At 51.9% G+C, this 13198-nt stretch overlaps 4 protein-coding genes across 4 annotated transcripts; 1 reads left to right on the top strand and 3 right to left on the bottom strand.

Moving 5' to 3' along the window:
* Positions 1-77: 77 nt before the first annotated feature.
* On the bottom strand, positions 78-1620 carry GUITHDRAFT_86369 (hypothetical protein). The gene is made up of 2 exons (XM_005834301.1): positions 1573-1620; positions 78-1519 (listed from the first exon to the last, which is right to left on the bottom strand). Exon 2 carries the CDS (start codon positions 743-745, stop codon positions 260-262), a length of 486 nt encoding a protein of 161 aa, XP_005834358.1. The 5' UTR covers positions 746-1519; positions 1573-1620; the 3' UTR covers positions 78-259.
* Positions 1621-4967: 3347 nt separating this feature from the next.
* Positions 4968-6405, bottom strand: GUITHDRAFT_157631 (hypothetical protein; the record flags this gene model as incomplete). Its single annotated transcript, XM_005834300.1, has 3 exons — positions 4968-5018; positions 5179-6169; positions 6314-6405. The coding sequence occupies 3 exons, from the start codon at positions 6403-6405 to the stop codon at positions 4968-4970; spliced, it is 1134 nt and encodes a 377-aa protein (XP_005834357.1).
* Positions 6406-7507: 1102 nt separating this feature from the next.
* On the top strand, positions 7508-8530 carry GUITHDRAFT_106822 (hypothetical protein; the record flags this gene model as incomplete). The annotated part of the gene is made up of 1 exon (XM_005834299.1): positions 7508-8530. One exon carries the CDS (start codon positions 7508-7510, stop codon positions 8528-8530), a length of 1023 nt encoding a protein of 340 aa, XP_005834356.1.
* A 574-nt stretch (positions 8531-9104) lies between these two features.
* On the bottom strand, positions 9105-10026 carry GUITHDRAFT_69605 (hypothetical protein; the record flags this gene model as incomplete). Its single annotated transcript, XM_005834298.1, has 4 exons — positions 9105-9284; positions 9408-9476; positions 9664-9832; positions 9887-10026. Coding segments are annotated over 4 exons (558 nt in total), but the record flags the coding sequence as incomplete, so codon positions are not given.
* Between the last annotated feature and the right edge of the window lie 3172 nt (positions 10027-13198).

The raw sequence follows: 13198 nt of genomic DNA, 5'->3' as shown, positions 1-13198 counted from the left end.
CCTTTGAAACTCTTGCTCCAGGGCTCTTCACAGGTTCAGCTCGATCTGTTGTTCAAGAAGATGTGTCTGCAGATGCTCAAGGTGAGGTGACTTTAATTTTTCGTCAACGTGACTCGTACGCCAGCGCAAGCACCCGGACTTCACCAAGCGCCTTGAAGGTCTTGCAGGAATGTTCAAAGACTAGAAGCTACTCCCTCGTGACAAGCAGTAAACAATTCATGGAGGTGTGAACGACCAACACGCTTGCTCCACCTTGTCTTCATCTCTGCAGCCTAAGTAGGTCAAAGTCCTCGGCCACCAGGCTGTTAGACCCATAGATTTCGAGCTCATACTGCACGAGCTGTAAGAAGAAGTTGCGGTTCCAGCTCAGGTTGATGTCCAGATTCTTCAGCGTCTCCCAGGCCCGACGGAGGGAGTATCCCTTCTTCTTCATCAGGTAGGCGATGCAGACGGTGCTGCTCCGGCTTCGGTTTGCTGTACAATGAATCATGATGGTGAAACCGAGGACGCTGTACTTGAAGATGATCTCAGAGGCGTCGTCGAACCCTCGCCGGATGTACTCGTTCTCCCTGTCCTCGAACGGCATTCTAGTGTAGTTGAACTCCGTCTCAAAGAAGTTTTCACACTCTGCAGCCACGTTGAGGATGCAATCTATTCCGTTCTCCCGCAGCAGCTCCCGCTGCTTTGCTGTCTCGTAAGTCCCGATAAACAATGTGTCTGTTATCTTGATCAATAGATGCTCCATGATCTCCTGCCGCCAGTTGCGGATGCCCAGGACTTTATTCTCTGACGTGTGGCCCGGGCTCCATCGTCTGGTCAGTTTGATCTTTCTGAGCGGGTAGTCGATGTTGTGATCCTCCCGCAGCCCGAGCACTACCGAAGTGTTGAGTGGGCCGATGACAAGGCCCTGGACCTCACTGATCGCCAACTTGTACACGTCGATCCCGTCCACCTCGAACAGGACGTCCCCGGGGTAGATGCCTCCTGCTTCTTCTGCTGGACCGCCGGGCGCCAATTTCTTGACCCGCAAACCCCCAACATCATCGGTGAAAAAGACGATTCCCACCCCCACCTGCTTGTCTTCATCTGCAGTCGAGCTCTCTGAAAACGGTTTCTCCCACTTGGACGAGCTGTGCGAATTCCCACCGGAAGAGTCATAGAGGCCGTCGTCTTGCGGTCCATTCCACCTTCCTGAGACATTCAGCGGTCTTGCTTGTATCACTTTGGGCACGAGAACACGCGGAACAGTGGGAGAGGATGAATCTACGGGCTTTGCTGACTCCCTGCTGGAGGCTCCGACGCTTCGCGTCACCGCAACATGCACAAGAGAGTCGTCGTACTCATCGCCTGGCTTGCCGAAAGAGAGAGTCACGTTGGTGCCCTCCAGCCCCAGCAGAGTCTCGTGCAGGTCCTCGGCTGTGCAATTTGTCACGTCCACCCCATCGACGAATCGCAGGACATCTCCTACAAAAACCAAACCACTCTCCTCCCCCGCGCCTCCCGGCACTAGACTGATCACCTGCATACCACAGAAACATCAACGTCGAAGCATCGAGAGCAGAAGACGCTGACCTCGTAGCAGCCGCTTTGCAGCCGCTTGAAATTCACCCCTATGCCACATCTCATCTTGTCGCTCCTTATCGTAGACGGCAGGCTCGACACTATTGGCTCTCCAGGTTCGGTGATAGGAACAGCAGGCTCACGAATTGCTTCCTGCAAGGAACAAGTCAGATGCACTAGCATGCCATCAACAACCCACCTTCATCATGGGCGCCGCGACCTTCATCGGAGGCAGTGCAGAAGTCGGCATTGCAGCAGTTGGCATTATAGCATTCGACATTGCAGGATTCGACATTGCAGGATTCGACATTGCAGGGTTCGACATTGCAGGGTTCGACATTGCAGGATTCGGCATGGCGTTGTATTGTTGTTCGTATCTGGGATCAGTTCTCATTCTGGAAGGAAAGGTCAAAAGGAAGTGAATGGAATGAAAGCAACCGAGCACCTTGGAGTTTCGTAGCCAATGGAAGAATCTTGTCGATCGGGTCGAGCCCTCATCAAGTTTTCTGTTCCATTCATGATATACTCGTAGTCTGAATGCACATTGTCGCTTCGGTACGGATTGTTGGGTCCCTGATAGGGTTCCAACATTCCTGAAGCAAAGATCGATCAACCTCTGCATGATGAAGCACGAGTTGTTACCTATCGAAGAATGATCACCCTGCTGAATCCGGGAGTATGCACTTCGATTGATAGTCAGTTGGGATTGAGTAGATTGTTGAGAGGAGTGTCCTTGTGACTTGTGGAGTTGTGACGGATAACCTTGCGAGATGCCATTCGAAGTGCTGCTGCGTTTCACAACGTCAAAAGGTACGTCATGAGCACTTTGCACCCTCAGGGATGAGGTTGGGACCTGTGCTCTCGGAAGAGACACGGGTACCTGTGCACCTGCACTTTGACCTGCATAACCGTTGGGCATCGATGGATTGCCGTGGCTCATGTGATAGTTGGATCGCGGGACCATGTTGACATGTGGATGAGGCGGCATCACCGGAGTTTGTCTGACTTGCATTTGAACACGAAAGCTGTGCGGTTGGTGCTCTGGATAATCTGAAAGAAGTTTGGGAGGTTCTCCAACGTTCGAGGGCTGCGTTGATGCTGACGACAAGTTTGAGTTGGTGGGATAATCGGACATGACATTCATATCGTCAAGCATGGTCTTGCTGGGCTCACTGTTTGAGTAAGAGACCTGCAGTTCGTCTGCTAAATTCTCAGGGATGCTCACAGGATCTACTTGAATGTGTGGGATTTCAGTTGCAATGTCTTCTTCATCTTGACCTGATGTTGACGCTTTGGAAACAGCTGCTTGCTTAGTCGGAATGCTTCCATCAGGAAGCTGTACAAAAGAATTTGAGAACTTGGAATTGATTTCCTTCAACATGGCTTTGACACCGTTACCATCTGCAGCTGCTTCATTCGAATTGTTTTCAAGATTGTTTTCCGAACTCTTCACATCGTTCTCTGCACCTTTCTTCTTCGACTTCGCAATCTGAGGTTTTGTTTTTGGGTTGGGAACAGTTCCATCAGGGAGCTGTACGTGAGAGTCTGAATATTTGTTGTTGATTTGCTTCAGCAATGCTTTCACACCTCCAAGCCGACCGATTTCGGAGTTTTCATTGATTTCGTTGGCATCCATCTTCTATTCGTCTGAATGCACTCTCGTTCCTTCAAACAGTCATCATATCCCAAGCGTTAGACTAATATTCGATGGCAAACTAGCTCCTGGAAAAATTGTTAGACGTATCTCAGAGAGCTTTCCAACACTATTTTCACTTGGATCATCGACAAAAACATCTCCATTGATCCACAGACAACAAGAAAGGAAACAGGCATACACCGCCACGAATTGTTGTGACATCTTGTTTAACTTTTTAGTTCCAAGTCTGTCAACATCCGCACACATAACATCTGCATGTTCTACTTCTCTTCTTCCTTTCCAGCACCGACGACATGCACATCAAATGTTCATATCTATCTTCAAACCCTTTGGGCAGCTCCGCCATACAAATAAGCCTAGGCCCGAGCGAGCTCCCTTCCTCTCCTAATCCTGCTTCCATCGCTGCTACTGCTACTGCTACTGCTGTTGCTGTTTGATAGCTGCTTGTCCCTTTTGGTCTGCTGTCTGTCTGCTGTCTGTCTGCTACTTCTGCTCATCCGCTGCTTGTCTGCTGCTGCTGGCTCATGTGCCATCTCTTCGTGTCTGTGTCGCAAGCTCAGGGCTGCGTCGGTGCCGCCATTTCCATTCCTTTTCTTTTGAGTTTTTGTTCTCGATTTGCGACCAAGGGTCCTTCATTTCAGCTGTGTTTCACGAAAAATCTGATAAAGTTTTGAAAATACCATTGTGACTTGGCCTTAATGGCCTAAATTCATTCAATCTTTGAGAAAGATCAGAAAAATGGAATTTGATCACCTGGTCTGGTAAATCTTACCTTCGACACTGGTAGAATCGATTATATGTCCCGATGTACTACTGGTTATTAGATAAAAACTTGTATATTTTTATTGCCTACTTACTTGTATCAATGTATATACAAAAGTTATAAAAATTCATACGGGCCAGTACAATTGGTAGATTCTTGATATTTAGACCTTGTATTTCAAACCTACTACCCATGACGGGCATGCTGAGGACCCCACCTTCGCCCCACGCTGGGACGGCTCCGCAGAACTCAAACAGGCGGAATAAAAAGTATTATATGTTCACTACCAAAAACTTCGGATAACTACTTGTCGGTACCAGCTGAAAGCAACCTGTACCCCTGCTCCCTCCCGTACAGATCACCCCTACTGGTACCTCGGACTTGGAGGTGAAAGCACCACCCCACCCCTCTCATTCCCGATGACAGCAAGACCCGAACACTACCCCTCATTCCTAAATCACCTACACACTACCCCTCTGAGATCCTTTATCAACTACCCTACCCCTTTCAGACCTCAGGTGACCCCTTCAGGCTCCCTAGGGTCGTCCACCTAGGCTCCGACGCCACAGGCGACGACAAGGGCTTCTATTGTATTTTCAAGTTTGGGAGGAGATTTTCATGGATTCTATTCTAAAATGGTCTTGAAAGGTCGTCCGACGATCATCCGATTGGGCGGAACTTCCGGCCGGCGGCTCATTGTTGGACCCGCCTCTGAGTGTCGCCGGACCGGGCCCGGGGGCCGGCGCTGTGAGTGGCCGGCCGGCGGCACAGGCTCACGAGTCCGGATCACAGGGAACGGAAGTTAGTTTGACACGGCACCGACGCGGCGTGACATGATGGAGGGGCCAATGAAGCAAAGTTCCGAATCATCTCATTTTGTCACGTTTGCTAGTTTCGTTTATCCCTCTGACCGAGCTTGCTTCCAGACTGATATTTGCCTCCTCCTGTTGCGGAAGACTCAGCAGTGAATCTAATGACACATTCGGTCTAAATCTCACCTCCCTTGCCCCGAAGATTTGCTTTCCAACCCAATCTCTGCTGCAAATTGATGAATATAGTGCCTCTGGAAGGAGTTCAACGAAGATGGAAATCTGATCTTTTCCCCCTTCTCATCCTTCAAAAGTTTCGTCAGTTTATCTTCAATCTGTCTCTTCCAGATCTCGTCCTGTTCAGTCCATCCGGTGTTCCCCTCGTGGACAATGCTGAGGTCTGCAGCTATCAGCACGTGGTCTGACGGCTCGGTGTCGGAGGGAAAGGGACCTTGAGGAGGATCTGAAATTTCCTCCAACTCCTTCACCGCTTCCACTGAAATTCCCGGTGACACGAATACGTAGTCAAGGCACCCGATGAAATCTTCTGTGCTCCCTTTTGTGTAAGCCCAGTTTGTGTATTGCGGCTCCTTGTTGTTCAAGAGGTGATATGCGCTCTTCATGGCGTACCTGATCTTCGGAACCCACGGGTCGTTAGCAGGCATTGTGGGGTAGTGCTGGTCATCCTTCGCTATGAAGCCCTGCGTGACAAGGTTGTAAGGAGAGTCTCCCGGCTTGAAGTTGAAATCTCCACAGAAGATGAGAGGCTGGTTGCGAGCTGCGAGCTGCGCTTCACTCAGCGCCAGAGAGGTGTGAGTGACCATCACTGCTGGAACGCGAAACTGGCAGGGCATGTGATAGGTTGCAACCCAGAACGAAGTCTCAGTCTCTCTGTCCTCGATGTTCAAAACAATCATTTGATTCGCTCGCTTCTTTGCGTCAAAAACAGGATCTATGGGAGGTCGAATCTGTCGGATCTTCCACCAGAGGCTCTTGACTGCCCCCTTCAGCCTCTTGAAAGGATTTTCTGGGGGAGGCTTCGGCCATGACTTGAGGTCTGAAACTCTTACGATTCTGCTCTCCTTCAGTCGAAATTTTGTCGTTGGAAAGGAGATGCTGACGCCCATGTAGCCATCAAACTTGTTGCCATACCCCATGTGTATCATGTGATATCCCTGTTCACAGAAGAAGGTATGTAGCGAACCTGCCCACTTGGTCGAAACCTCCTGTAGACAGATGATTGACTGTTTCTCCACCTCTTCATCTAGCAGGTTGATGACTTTCTTCAACCTCTTCTGCTCATCTAAATTCGAAGGTTTACACTTGACGTGATAATCCGATTCACACAGTGATGAAGAAAGAACATTGTAAGAAACAACCCTCGCACGCGTCGATGGATTTGCACTGGTAAGGTCTGATGGCTCCTCCTCAGACGTCACATCCTCAGACGACATCGAGCTCTGACAGCACGTGAAGGAAGCTAACCCTTTTTGTGTGCGTGTTGATGCAGGCTGAAACAGACACCTGAACCCGCTGGTCGGTGCATAGCTCCACGCGTTCCCTCGTGCAATTAAGCATGTCAACAGGATCGCCGGTAAGCTGCTGCGCACAAGCATTGTGCAACGAAGTTGTCGGAACACAGAATTTGCACTGCAAAGTTATGTCAGTCACCTTATCAGCCATCAACCAGAATCGATTCTGATTTTTGGCTTCCTTCTTTTCCTCGTACAATTTCTCTCACCCCCCTGCAATCTGCCTATTTCCTCACCCTTGTCCATGTCTGCTGTACCACCTTTCACCCGTCAATATTTCCTGCTTCCTGTTTCCTCTTCGCTCTTCTCCCTCCCTCCCCTCCTTCCCCTCCTCTCCCCTCCTTCCCCCTCTCTCTTGATCTTTCATGTTCCCATTCCCTCTTGCGCCCCACCATGGCGAAATCCTATATTACCACTACATATTTATAAAACACTTTTGTACTGATTAGGAGTACCATTCAAAAATAACTTCCTCTATTATAGATATTTAAATATATGACTGAAATATTTTGTATGTCTCATCCGTACTAAAGTACTCATATAAATAATATTGGAAGCTGTAGGTTCAACCACTGTACCACCCTTTTTATATATTTTTTCAATTGAAGTAAAATCGTTGAACAATGTCAGGGGAGAGGAGGCGAGGAGAACGAGGAGAGAGGAGACAAGTGCAGGCAGGGAGAGAGAAGGCAGAGGCATCACAGCAGAGAATGACAGCAAATGTGCTGTGGGTGAACTGGGACGAATGCGAAGGAATGAACTTTTCATAGAGGAACGAACAGACATACACAGGTTGGGGGGAGCAACGGTTTGAGGATCAGAATCTTGAGAAACAACGCAGCGAGGGATCACATAGAGGGGGTTCTATGGGTAGAGGAAAGATGGGAAGGGGGCTAGAGTCCTTCACAGTTGTTTCCCTTAGAGATTTATCATGTGACGGTTAGTGACTTTTTTCTCCCTCAGAATGGACTCCATGGACTCCCTGCACCCTTCTCCTCATGCCTTGAGTGCAAGATTTCGATCTTCACAGGTGAGGAGCGGTCTCTTGGACTTGATTGCCGGCTGTCATTGACATGTCATGGCAGGATGAAGCTTCTAGAGTCACAGCAGACGACTCAGTGCACGCTGCAGGCAAGTAGTGGAGCTGGTATGTTGTTGGTGGGTGACGAGGGTGCGAGCAGATCAGATGCAGGCTGATGGAGGGCTGGATCAACTGCAGGGAGACGCGAACATGCCTGAGTCTCGAGGGAAACCCCGAGGGTTCGGAGTTATGACGGCGGCTCAACGGTTGAAGCACAAAGAGAAGTGTTCGGGGGCGAAGAGATTGACCATCGCAGACAAGATGGAGATAGTGCGACTCCATTGCGCTCCGTCCAAGGCAGACAGAGTGACGGTGAAGAAGCTCGCGCTCACCTATGGCGTCAGCGAGAGGGCGATCAGCAAGATCTGCTCTGACAAGCACCGAGGGAAGATGGAGGAGGTGAGAGAGCTTGGAAGAGATCTGGGTGGGTCGAAGATGATGCGCGACGAGACACACCCCGAGCTGACCAAGAGGCTCCTTACATGGATCGCCAACGTCCGCAAGCGAGCAGCCAACGACAAGGACGGAGATATGTGCATCACGAAACACAAGCTGCAGTGCAAAGCTGAGGACCTCGCCAAGGAGATGGGCATCACCGACTTCAAGGCGACCAACGGGTGGCACTGGCGATGGTGCGGCCGCCATGGCCTGAGCAACTCGAACAAGAGGGAGAAAGCTGTGAGCATGGAGCCACCTGAGGCAGTCGACTCGCAGCTGCAGGAGATCCGCACGCAGCTGTCCCAGGTCCTGCACAAGGTCGATGTCATCTGCACTTGGCTGTCCTCCCAGCCCAACAACCCGCTCACCAACATGCCCGTCCAGCCCGTCCAGCCTCAAACGAGTTTTCGCCATGGCAGCGTCAACCTTGGGCAGGTGGCCGCGAGCCCTGCCGTCGCTGTCGGGAGAGGTCTGTCGCAAGAGCACAGCAGCGGCCTGTCAGGTGTGGATCCCATGGCGTCGGTCATGGCGGAGCGGCAGGGGATGGAGTTGCAGTACTCAAGAGGAAGGGATGGGCATGCAACAGGGGTGGACGGGGGCAGCGAGAGCGGCATGGGAAGGTACCCGATGTCGCAGATCGAACAGGACTTTGTGAGCTGGAAAACCTCCCAGCATCCTTCAATGCAGTGAGGCCCTACTCAGCTCTTACTAGGCTCGCTGCGAGCCCTCCGCCCTCCCCCTGCTGATCTTGTTCCTCTTCCTCCTGCTCTTGTTCCTCTTCCTCCTGCACTTGTTGACGGTCATGCTCCTCCCTGCGAGGATCGATCGAGAGTGCTAACACAAGTCGACGTCTCCCTCCCCTGCGCTCAGTCTCATCGGCAGCTCCATGAGGGACGAGATGCTTCGTGGTTGTTTTCAATAAATTCTACAGTCAAGAATCTCCCCTCCCGCAGAAGTTCATCGGCTCTACTCTCCTCCATGCTTGCCTGCTCCTGCTCCCCTTCTTCGACTGCTTCTACCCGCCATTCATGTTGGCAGTTCGGCTCTCAACCTCGTGCAGAGCTTCTGCAGCGTCAGCATGAAACCGCGCGACCTGTCACTCTCGTCAGTGAGGGGAGGATGCGCGGGTATGCTGCTCACGGGTTATCGGGGATGCTGCGATCTATCCAACCAGTGCACGGGTCCTCCTCCTCCTTGCTCGCTGTCTTTGCTCGCTCTTCTCTCCCCTTGTTGAGCAACTTCTCGCACCTGAACACCACGAGTCTCAGCTGGCGGAAGGCGGAAGGACAAGGAGCCACCTTGAAAGGATCCGGTCGCGCCGCTCCTTGAAGTGCGACTTGATCAGCCCCTCGAAGGAGGGGACGGGAGCCCTCAGCATGTTGAGCATGTGCTTCAGAACGAGCAACAGGGCAGACTCGTTGTACTCCTGCGAGTTGTGCTTCCCCTGCGATCACGGTCAATGTCTCTCACTCAAAGAACATGAGGAGAGAAAGATCAGAAAGCGCGACTGAGGAATTGAACGAGAAGCTGCAGCAGCGGCTGGGGCTGAGCCCGAGGGTGGAATTACCTCTAAAGTTCCAATCTGCTTGTCGTACCCCGCCTCGTTGTAGTAGGGCTCAGGCACTAGTACAAGACCCTGCCACTCAAGTCAGACCAGGAGCCAAACGAGAGCACAGGGCGCGAGATAGTCGAGGACGAGGAGGTCAGGAGAGACAGAAACGAAGAAGACGAGAAGGAGGAATGAGGAGGAGGAAGATAAATGTGGAGGAGACGAAAGGAGAGAAGGAAGATTGACAGGAGAGGGCGCTTGCCTGGATGGAGACCAAGACCTGAAGCACGTTCGAGGTCTCAGCATTCCACTTCTCGACGCCCTCCCCGTCCCACGTGCCCAGCAGGCTCAAGCAAACTTTGCCATCCGTGTAGAGGTTGGGGTTCAAGCGGTCGCCGAAGGAGAAGAAGAAAACAGAGGGCGGGACAGTCGGATAGTCGGGGCTGCGGAGGAGGAGGAGAAGGGTCAGCTGAGAAGATCGAGGCCTGTCAAGTGACCTGAGCAAGATGTCGAAAGCATACAGCCCGTCCTCGTAGGGAGTCTTGGTGGGCCCGTGGATGATGGCACGAAGTAGATCCATCCTCTCCTCCGATACTTTCACGTGGATGCCGGGAGGAAGACTGCGGACAGCCAGACGTCAGCTTATAGCCCCATCCCCACCGCTCCCGCACTCACCTCCTGCTCAGCAGTTTCCACTCATGACGAACTCGTTTCACAAACTGCTGGGGCAAGTTGCTGGATGGCATGGGGGCAAAGTGGTGATCAGCCAGCGTCTCTACAACCTCGAACTGGTTCTCAATGGCTGCCTCCTCCGTCGTCTCATGCTCCTCATTCTCAGCCTCCTTCTCGTCATACTTCCTTCGATCCCTTGCCACTCTCCTCAACGCCTCTTGCTCGATCCTTCTTGCAGCATCATCCAATTCCTCCCGTGTGAGTCGGTTTAAATCAATTTCCTTCACCTGCTGCTCGCACTCTGCTTGCTCAGCCTCCAAGCCATTCATAGCTGCCACGTCCTCCTCTCTTGCTATCAAACCTTCCTCCTCTTCAACCACCTCCTCCTCTCTCGACGACGCCTGGAATCCTTGCGAAGTCTTCTGCTTCTTTGAGGAGGAGGAATGAAAGAAAGTCCCGATCTCCTTCCTGATCGCCCGCCACAGGGAGGAGATTGCGTCGCCCGCATACGTCAACTTCCTTTTCTCCTTGCTAGCAGCATCCGGCTTCTCCACCTCAGCACTTCCCCCAAGATTTCTCTCCTCTCCTTGCGCTGCTGCTCCCTCCCATGCCTGCGCATCATAGTCTACACCCTCCTCCTGCTGGTGCGTCTGCCCCAGGAAGTTGTTCATCTGCTCCACGCTGCTCATCACGTCAGCGGCAGCTTGAGACGTCTCTTGATATTCGACGTCTGCCTGAGACAAGTTTGAACCCGCTTCTGACCCACTCCAGCTCTCACTGTCATAATGCTCGTCATTCATCCGAAAGATCGCGTTGGGCATCATCCACGAAGTCTCTCCGTTCGACCAGGCAACAAGGATCTTCCCATCCTCCACCGCGATCGCGATGCCCACCCATGAAATGTTGTCGTCCGTCTGCTGCTTATTCGTCGATGCTGCAGCCCCAAGCATCTCTTCAAATGCACCAGCTTCATGCCTATCACGAGCTCCCTCCCCATGCTCCTCCCCCTCCTCCTCCCCCTCCTCGTCTCCCTCCTCCTCCTCTCCTTCCCCCACTCCTTCCTCTTCCTCACTGTACTCCGAAGTGGTCTCCCACTCATCCTCATCGTCAACAGCTTGAGGCTCCGGATTCGTGGCAGAGCCGTCCATTGTGAGCTTGCTGCGAAGTCGAAGAACAACGTCCCCCACCGCGTATGTATAGGAAGGATGCTGGACGATGTCGTAGCAGCTGATCTCCGTCGTCTCCAGGGGCGGGAGACTGCGAGAGCTCGAGGAAGAGTCGTTGAATTCCTGTATGGCAGCTTCTCCCAAGGTCTCTATGAGGCCATCGATGGAGCAGTAGCCGATCCATTTCACCTTGCAGACCTTGTCTGCGCTATCCATGGACTGAACGACACCCAGTCTTCTCCTGCTCTTGAGGTTTTGGAGGAAACTATTGTCATGCTCGCTGCTCTTCAGTGCACTGAGCAAGCATTCCTTCATCTGCTCGTTTTGGATGAGATCCTGCCATTGTGGCGATGACATCTCTCTCCGGAAGATGCTTGAGATACCATGGTTGTTGGCAATGATGGCCATCAAATCGTTCACATTCCCCGAGTCCAAGACTGCCTGGAACCTTGTCCATTCTTCGGGTGGCAAGAAGTTGCTAAGCTTCTCCATGACAAGCTGTCTCACTTGGTTCATGTCGGTATGCAACTGCTCCGGGACCGAGACGTTGAATCCGAAAATCGAAGAGCTCGCATCAAGTGCAGGGGGATGCGAAGCGCCTGTCCCGTTCTCTGCTGGGAGGGAGGGATTGTGCATGATATTGGGAAGTAGCAAAGCACCGCTGTCGAGCAGAGACACATCATCATCTATCTTCTCGATGACAAACTCATTCGGAAATCGAATGTTGGAGCTGAGATGGAAGACTGGAACAAGGTCGAGGGAAGGTATTCCCTTCTCGACTGTACCACTTTGCCAGGTCACCTCTGTGTATGTGTACGTGAAGATGATCTCTACGCACCGATCGATGTCGCCTCTTGAAAGATCTTTGTCAGAGAAGACGTTCTGAGCTCTGCTGTTGATGGCAAACGAGCGACCAGCCGACTTCACCTTCCTCGTCAGAGGAGCATTCTTACTTCCCGCTTTCTCGGATGCAACAGATTCTAATTGCATCGCCATCAGCACCGACTAACGTGTTGTAGAACAACATACCTTCATCCGCTTCTGTGATGAAGTCACACAGTGCTATGTCTCCGAACATGAACTCCTTGTTCGTCAGGACATCCAAGACCTGACAACAAGATTCCATGAGACTGGCGAGAGGAAGTTGGTGCATCGTGTCAAACACCTTCAACAAGTTCCCATCTATGGAGTATGGAGGACAATCGAGGTTGTACAGATCCTTCAACGACGGGTTCGAAATCCATAAGACGTCAGTCTTGCCTGCCGAAAATGTGAGAAACGTTTTCCTCGGGGAAGCATCCAGCAAGAACCTGGCTTCACAGCAAGAACAACAGCTTCACTGTGCTTGTTACAAGCCTTTCCTTTGATCCAAAAGGCTTTGCGAAGAACCTGAGGTGTTGTCTTGACCCTGAGCCCAGGGTAGTAGGGGGTGTCGTCGCTAGAGTATACAGAGTCCACGGGTGGGAGAAGGTCGTCCTCGACATTCAATAGCATGCACACGGAGTCGTTGGAAAACTTCAAGAGCAGATGGTCAGCAGTGTTTTCAATCTTCCCGACCCAGTTGTTATGCGTGACGTACGTGTTGATCCTCAGTGGCTGTACTGGTCTCAGCTTTGAGGAGTCTATGCCCTTGTAAACCTTGCCGGTATGCAGGCATCTCACATCGCATATCAGCTTGACGTTGGAGATGTATCCGTTCTCTCCGAAGGGATTAGACTTCCTTGCAACGATGTCATGATGCAAGAAGCCTCGGTCTATCACCCTCAGACTCTCGACGTCCTCAGTCTTGGGCTGCTTGTTCAGAGGGTACCAGGTCACCGCTGCCTTCCCCGGAGGAAGAGGCTCCCTTTCCTCATCATCGTCATCATCGCTCTGTCCCCCTACATACTCCACGATTCCCATCAGCCGCTCGTCCTCGCATGACTGAACCACATCATCCGTGAACACCGCCGCCACCTCCATGGCGCCACA

The sequence above is a fragment of the Guillardia theta genome (genome assembly GCF_000315625.1).
Source record: "Guillardia theta CCMP2712 unplaced genomic scaffold GUITHscaffold_26, whole genome shotgun sequence".
NCBI classification, from domain to species: domain Eukaryota; class Cryptophyceae; order Pyrenomonadales; family Geminigeraceae; genus Guillardia; species Guillardia theta.
This window is presented reverse-complemented; position numbering and strand designations above follow the sequence as displayed.

What these genes read in the sequence shown, in the direction of transcription:
- GUITHDRAFT_86369 (XM_005834301.1), bottom strand. Translation starts at nt 745, where the DNA reads ATGGAGCATCTATTGATCAAGATAACAGACACATTGTTTATCGGGACT.